The sequence below is a fragment of the Triticum aestivum genome, chromosome 5D (assembly GCF_018294505.1).
Source record: "Triticum aestivum cultivar Chinese Spring chromosome 5D, IWGSC CS RefSeq v2.1, whole genome shotgun sequence".
Classification (NCBI taxonomy): domain Eukaryota; kingdom Viridiplantae; phylum Streptophyta; class Magnoliopsida; order Poales; family Poaceae; genus Triticum; species Triticum aestivum.
Window position 1 is genome coordinate 484,573,603 of NC_057808.1, and position 8,116 is coordinate 484,581,718.

The window sequence follows — 8,116 nt, forward strand, 5'->3', positions numbered from 1 at the left end:
ACAGAATCCTTTTCATCTACTATTTCTGGTAGTCCCGTTGCCTATCAGTCCTAACAATCTTTACCATTTTCCCCCGAGCAACACACTTGAGCAATACTATTAGAGCGTACCAAATACAAATACAATTCCTGGGCAACACATAGCATCAAAACTCAACTTATATAAGACGTGGACATGGTAGAGAAGAACATGAAGAGTTTATGTAAGAGGGTGAATTCTGCAAAGGTTTTGAGAGCTGGCAAAGGCAGATATTTCATTTATTGTGGGCATGTTAGGTTGACAACTTGAATTCTCTGTGAGTAAAAGAAACAAAGCACCAGCATATAAGTTGTCTATCTCAATACCATGCATAGTTCAAATGAAAAAGTACCGACAGGTTTGAAGAAGTCTTTGGGATCTCTCCCTTTCTTTGACAGCCTCTTCAGTAGTCACTTGACCAAAATATCATCTCAAATAAATATATACTACACCATCTTCATCTCAAAATATCATGAGAATTTGGGGAAAACAGAATGTCACAACTCATTAACAACTATCCAGTCCACAACTCTGTAGAAATAAGAGCAATTCCTTCTTTACTACCATAATTCATAAACAACAACCAAGAAACTGATCACCCTTTAAAGACTTAGAGGCGATGAGTGTCATTCTGTGGCCATTTTAACACAATGCTGACAAACAGCTATGGACGTTGGTGACAATGCTGACAAACCCAATATAAAATAACTATGGACAAAGGAACTCGTCGTGGCCCAAAGTGAGGCAAGGTCACCAGAATTGAAACCCTTTTTCCTTGCCACTATCACCGAGGGAGGGTGTTTGTAATAAGATCTCTATTGGTTGGCATGCTGTATCAATCACCGTCCTCCAGTGTTCGTTACTGATTCAGGTGTGGTTTGACATTCCCGGGTTTCCATCCAAGTTCCCGAGCTCTTTCCTCCCACAAAGCAGTTAATTTCCTTTGACCGAGCAGCGACTCTGCTGACTTCTCCCTAGCTTCTTCACATGTATCCATACCTGAACTGCATTTGTCAGCCTCCTTTTGATACTGCGAAGCTAGTTTTTTAGCCTCGAGCAACTTTACATCGGCTTGTTGCTGAGCTTCTGTTGCATCCTCCTCTCTCTGCTTTAGCTCTTCTATTAGTAACTCTGTTTCTTCACCGGAAGCATGATTCTTGACCTCTTTGAATTGCTTGGCACAGTCTGGAAACATCAGAAGCAATAATAACCAGTTAAACCAGTCACAAGATAATTGCAAAATATGCTATGGAATATAAGCAGACCTTGGGTGCTTTTTTATTTTTTGACAATTACCTTGGGTGCTTTGTTAAACTACTTAGCGTAATATCCAAGTCAAGACTAACTGTAAATATGGAGAAAAATAACTGAGCTACTTAGTTAAACTACTGACGGAACAGAGTATATCATGGATACAGACTAATTACAGAGTGTGGAAAGAAGAATAAACAAATGAAAATATTTCCACAGATAGCAACTAGAGCAGTAGACATCTTTTAGACTAAGGACAAAGGAAGGCATCGCAGATTGAACTTGAGAATCAAAGAACAAATATTGCAATACATATAAGGCCACAACCTGAAGCAATGTTCTGATTTCTGAATAACTGAAAACATCTTGGCCTCACCCCCAAATTTCAAGCATAGCTAAAGTTATAATCGATCAGCCATGGCAAGGCCAGGCATAGAAAATCTGATGCATAATAAGCATTGAACAAACCGAGGAAGTTAAGCTACGCATGCTTGTTAGGACATTCAGATCACAAGTTAGAATCCCCCCATAAAGTGAAAATCAACAGATCCCATAATTTACATATCATGCCAAGTTCTGAGCCTATCCACAATACTACCATGTCCCGTCCACAGCAGAAAGCAATACTAGTAAAACTACTGACAAGACAGAGAGTATCATGGATACAATCTAATTTAAGAGTGCATAGAGAACAATAAACATAAGAAAAGATTTCCACGAATAACAACTAGAGCACTAGAGATCTTTGAGTAGACTAAGGACAAAGGATGCTATCCTAGGTGGAGCTTGAGAATCAAATACGAGTAACAAATATCAAAATGCTAATACGCGATAGCACCAACACAAGATAGGCCTCAATATTTCAGTAGGACAGTAGCAAGGCATGTTATACATTCAATTTTATCGTGTTCAGTGACCATACATAATTACTCCCAATATAAGGCTACAAGGCACAAGCTGAACCCATGTTATGTCTTCTGAAGAAGGGAAACACATTGGCCTCACACCCAAATTTGAAGTATGCTTTCCGTTAATCAATCAGTCTTGGCAAGGCCAGGCACAGAAAATCTTATGCACAAGCATTGAACAAACTGAGCAAGCTAAACTGTGCATGATTGCAGGACATTCAAGTCACAGGTTAGAGTCCCTCAAGAAAATCCACAGATCCCCTAATTTACATACAAAACGTGCCAAGTTCTTAGCCTATCCACAGTCCTACAGCAGAACGCAATTTTGAGCGGCTACAAACGCATTGCTCGCACAGCACAGAAAAATTGCACGGCGAAGGCACGGAAAGAAGGGCCATGTGGAACGGCCGGAGCAAGGAGATCTGGGCGGGTAGGTCGGGGCACCGAAAGCAAGAGGGGTGGGTACCTTCGGGGAGCTGGAGCAGCGGGAGCGCGTCGCAGTCGCAGGCGCACGCGGGGCAGGCTCCCGCCGAGCCGCCGAGCGCCTCGGCGACGTGCCAGTAGAGCGGCGGGCCGACGATGTATGCCGCGACGCCGAGCCCGAGCAGCGCCACCAGCGCCGTCACCGCCGCGGGGCTCGGGCCCCACGACGACGACGAGCGGCCCGCCATCGCCTGAGCGCCGAGGGTGGATGGTGGATTGATGGCACGGCCGCACTGCGCTGCGCTGCGGTCCGGCGCGAGGTGGGGTGGGGACCGGGGAGGCGTGGCTTGTCGGCGGCCCGGCGCGGCGGCGTGGGGAGTAAAGAGGGGGAGTGGGAGTGAGTGTGTGAGTGGGGACGGACCGGACGCGCGCGAGTGGGGACGGGCCGGTGAGACGACACGGCGGTGGGTGACCAAATCTGGTGTAGCCTCTCTGGTCAAAAAAGAAAACCCACCCTCCCTCAAAGAAGCACGCACACGGCCCACGTACAGCCGGTGTAGCCTCTCTGGTCTGTATGGATGGACATGTGTGTGTGGATGCTGAGAATGAGAGGCTTTTGCTTCTTTTTCTGAAACAAGGAGCGTGCACCGCCTATATTATGAGTTTGTCGAAGTCACGGCTTTCTCCCGTTGAACCACCCCGACTGAGCATCACACTCCTTGAAAAACGGACACTCACTCAATATGTCATTCCGATGCCTCTCAATTCTAAGTTGAAACTACACGTCTTTTCCCATGCATCCTCCTTGAACTTATTGTGCCGAAAACTGTGAATGTTACCAGGCCTGATTCGTAAGCATTGTTCCATCATGTACTTGGGTACCGAGTATTTGATCAAGTGTACAACGAAATCATATAGATTCACACTAGGTTCTGGGGGAAATATGTATAGGGGCGGTTGGGTATTGGAACCTGTGAAGAAGAGGAAGTTACTATATAGGAACCATAATCCTTGAGAAAACATGGTTGGTCCATAGTGCATGTAAAATTTAATGTGCAATGTCTAACATGATGGGTATTAAACAAGCTGCGATTGGTCCCAAGCTCAGCCATTGCGTGGGTCTGATTGTAGTTTTTATGTATTTTTTGGTTTATGTATTTCATATTTACAAAAGAAAACTAGTGGAGCCTTGTGAGCCAAATGCAATTAATTCGCTACACTCAATCCTTTGTCACACATGCCTCCTTTGTTCATAGGAAAACTCAATAAAAACACATAATAAGAGATCTTTCATTCGTGGCTCTATTCATCTGTCCGTTTCCAAGGATCAGAGCAAAGAAGTTGTGGTAATTTTTATTTGATTCAAATGAAAACTCGAGGGTTTACAATCCCCACTGACCTATTTTTAGAATTAGTACACAAAAAGTACAACAACACGATATGTACTGTCATACTGACATTCTAATTATATTTTCGCATGTGGTTGACTCTATTACACTAGTGCAGTAAAGTTCTATGCAAACGGTTTAGACCCCTTTCGCTGACACGGTTTGGAAGTTTAGCCTTGCAAACGTGTGCGATAGGGGGGCCCATCGCACATGATCCAAGTTAATCGTCTGTGATAGGGCTCGAGGATGCAAACGATTTAGCAAAAGCAATCGTATGCGAAGACAAAGCCTATCCCAGGCACAACTCCTGAAGCAAGCGTTTGCAATATATAAAACGTCACAAGCGTTTCTTACGTAAGAGTCTGTGTGGGGTGATACATCTATTGCACATACTGTACATCACTACTAGGAAAAAGCCTAGTAGTAGCGCGGGGTAAAAGACTAGTAGTAGCGCGGGTGCCCGCGCTACTACTACGACGCTACAACTAACTGGTAGTAGTAGCGCGGGTGCCACCCGCGCTACTACTATGTCCGTTAGTAGTAGCGTGAGTGCCACCCGCGCTACTACTAGTTAGTAGTAGCGTGGGTCTGGACCCTCGCTACTACCAACTAATTAGGAATTAAAAAATAAATTCTAGCCATGGCTGCTGCTGCTAGGCGTCATCGTCCTCTTCATCCATGGCCAATGCTGATCCTGGAGGGGACGAAGTCGTCCATGGTGATGGTGCTTCCCCATCCAAATCTTCTCCACACCTCTCCTTTGCTGCTTCTACAAAAAAAAGACAAGGATTAGAAGAGGAAGAGAGAGATAGAGAGGAGTAGGTGCAGCAACTCACCGGGTGGCCGCCGGAGTTGGAGCCGAAACCCTAGACGATGCCATGGGTTGCCTCCATCAGAGATCTGGCCATCGTCATGGGCAGCGCTCTGCTAGATCTCCCTCTCCTTCTAGCAGCGGAGGAGGAGGAGGAAGGAGGGGCAGGGGAGGGGGCTGCGGTGGAAGAGGAGGTCGCCGGATTTGAGGGAGACGTCGAGGTGCGAGGCCGTCAATTGCGGTGGGCGAGGAAGGGCATTGCAGGTGGGAGGGAGAAGTGAAATCGAGAGTGTGTGGGTCTGGGATTGGGCCTCCATGTGCTTTGTTTATACATGTGTCGGTGGGTTGATAATAGTAGCGCTGGGTTTATACCCCACGCTACTACTATGGCTTGTCTCGGGGTGCACGGTGGAGACCACTTAGTAGTAGCGTGGGGTTTATAACCCGCGCTACTACTATCAACTTAGTAGTAACGCGGGTTTATACCCCTCGCTACTACTATGGTATGTCCGGGGGGGGGGGGGGCACGGTGGAGACCACTTAGTAGTAGCGAGGGTTATAAACCCGCGCTACTACTATCAACTTAGTAGTAGCGGGGGTATAAACCCGCGCTACTAGTAAGTAGCAGTAGCGAGGGGTATAAACCCACGCTACTAGTAAGCGTTTACCTATAAGCTTTTCCCTAGTAGTGCATTGACGTCGTGTTTGCTATACAGCCAACATCGGAGGTAATTGCTCGACGTAGCACTTGTGCAAAAAGATGTTTAGCACAAACATTTTAATCTAGTGTGTTGTTTGCGATGCGAAACCATATCAAAGAGATGGATCCATGGCAGTGTCCTCAGGAGGAAGGTGACACCCACGGACGCCGCCGGCGCCGGCGCCAAAGCACAATTTTTTGCTCGTATCTGTAGCCGCACCAATGAGGCATCTTGAACAAAAACCGCGACGAGGACCTGACCACCCAATCCAGATCTAGGCAACGCCACCTCTGCTCGAAGAGCATGAGCCTAGACAACCCACCGTCGCACCCTTTGTCGCCCACACGATCAAGAGGAACAACTACCGTCGCCACCACAAAGCTCACTGGAGAGCCGCCTAGTACCAGCCATCCGTAGCCACTGCCCTGGCATCTGATGTCGAACCTCACACTGACACCACAATGTGGAGACATGGCCAATCAATACGGGAAGCAAGTATCTCCCCCCTCCTCTCGACCCGAGATACCACCACCACATAGTAGAACGGAGAGAGAGGCTAAAGCCGACGCATCGGCCACCCAGCAAAAAAGCTCCAGGCCATGCACAGGGGATCCTGTCTCGGACAGGGGGGGCATGCCTCACCCATGTACCAATGACTAGACACGTGCCACCGACCAACTGCCAACAAGTACCATCGAAGTTGGGGCACCAATCGGTGCCCCATCAGACTAGAGAAAAGTCCACATTTCAACCCTCAACTAACCACGGTGTTTGATTTTCAACCCTCAACTTTAAAACCGGTCGAATTTCAACCCTGAACTTGTCACACTGTCCATTTTACCCCCCTTGGCTCGGTTTGAGGCTAGTCAAGTGGTTTTGATCCGGTCAAAGCTGACTGGGCAGCCCAGTCAGCATGCCACATGTAAATCTGTAAAATGGATGATTCTCTCAATCTGTAAATCCATTTAAGTTGAAAATTTCCCAGCTATCTAAACATCATATGAGTGTTGTTGTGTAAAAATTTCAGAATTTTCTGGGCACTTTTTTTTTTTGTTCAAAATTTTGACCGAATAGTGGCTGAATTTGAAAAATTGATGGTTCTCTCAATCTGTAAATCCATTTAAGTTGAAAATTTCCCAGCTATCTAAACATCATATGAGTGTTGTTGTGTAAAAATTTCAGAATTTTCTGGGCACTTTTTTTCGGTTCAAAAATTTGACCGAATAGTGGCTGAATTTGAAAATTTGGGCAGCATTTTGATAGCATTTGGGCAGCATTTTGGTACCATTTGGTAGCATTTGGTCATCATATGGAAAAAATGATTGCAAACACACAAAGAAGTGATCTGAAACAAAATATATAGATGTCTCAAACAGAACACATAGATGTCTCACACACAATACATAGATGAGGTCTCACACACAACACATAGATGTCTCACACAATACATAATTCATTTCTGGCAAGCAGCGATGTTGCTAGCTGATTCATGATTGAAATCCAAGCAGCCTTCGAAACCCCGCATACTTCTTTGTGTGCTTTACAACTCTGCTGCTAGCTCTAGCGCTAGAATTGCCGGTAGATACATTAACATTGACATTGGAGCTTCTTTGCACACTAATTGTATTTCCGGAGAAATTGTTGGACCTGCTGCTGCTTCCAGTTGGCGCCCTTCTCTTTGGGTTAGGTGCAGCCACTTCCTTAGTGGCCTTCCTTTTGCTCTGCCTAGTGCTGCTCTGGCGTGAAGGCTACAAGAAACATGACAAATGTTAGTTATATATACATGATAGTGTAATCAGGTTTGTTCATACATATTTCCTGGGTAGTGTACCATATCTGGCCCTTGACTAGCACATGGTGGTTGGCTACTTGTTGCAGTTTGGCTTGCAGCAGGCTGTTTGGAAGCAGCTGATGGTGCTTTGCTTCTAGTAGGACCTTGGCCTTGCTCAGGAGGCTGCTGCATTGGTCTATTTGAACTCCCTGTGCCATTTCTTGCTTTGCATGATGTCCTGTTGTGCCCATGTAGCCTGCACATGCTGCATCTTATCTTTGTACCTCTCTTAGAAACCCTAGTGGCACACCTTGGCTTCTCTTGTTGCTCTCTAGTCCTTTGCTTTTTCTTCCTACCGGGCATCATAATCTCCCCTGGTGGATTAGGTCTTGGCCTCTCAGACACAGGCCATGCAGGTCTGCCTTCCACAGGTTGAAGGCAAAAAGCATAAGTTTTCTTGAATGCTTCTATGCTATAGCACTTGTCAATGTAATCATCTATGTTGTTGGTTTTGAAAAAAATGCATGATATAGCATGAGGGCATGGAAGACCAGATAGTTGCCAATATCTGCAACTACATGTCCACTCTTCTAGATTCACTTGGAACCTATGTTCTCTATGAGTCACCTCATATAAATCTTCACCATTCCAAGCAGCATGACAATAGGCAGAGGCATTTATGCTTTTCTTCAGTTTTCTAAGTACCGTGGGACAAATGGTGCCAGTCCACTTGTCCGACTCGGTTCTTTGATATTCTATCCTAGCCATTATCTTCACCCTAATGGCTTCAAACATGCTGATTGCTGGCAAACAGCGAGGCTCCACAATCCACTTATTAAAAGACT

General features: G+C 45.9%; 1 protein-coding gene across 1 annotated transcript; it reads right to left on the reverse strand.

Moving 5' to 3' along the window:
* Window positions 1–425: 425 nt before the first annotated feature.
* LOC123123018 (uncharacterized) lies at window positions 426–3,060 on the reverse strand. The gene is made up of 2 exons (XM_044543415.1): window positions 2,644–3,060; window positions 426–1,203 (listed from the first exon to the last, which is right to left on the reverse strand). Exons 1-2 carry the CDS (start codon window positions 2,846–2,848, stop codon window positions 878–880), a joined length of 531 nt encoding a protein of 176 aa, XP_044399350.1. The 5' UTR covers window positions 2,849–3,060; the 3' UTR covers window positions 426–877.
* Between the last annotated feature and the right edge of the window lie 5,056 nt (window positions 3,061–8,116).

Excerpts from the sequence above, each read along its gene's own strand:
- LOC123123018 (XM_044543415.1), bottom strand. The coding sequence starts at position 2,848 with ATGGCGGGCCGCTCGTCGTCGTCGTGGGGCCCGAGCCCCGCGGCGGTG. Across the intron at positions 1,204-2,643 it reads GCTGCTCCAGCTCCCCGAAG|ACTGTGCCAAGCAATTCAAA; the intron begins GTACCCACCCCT and ends TGATGTTTCCAG.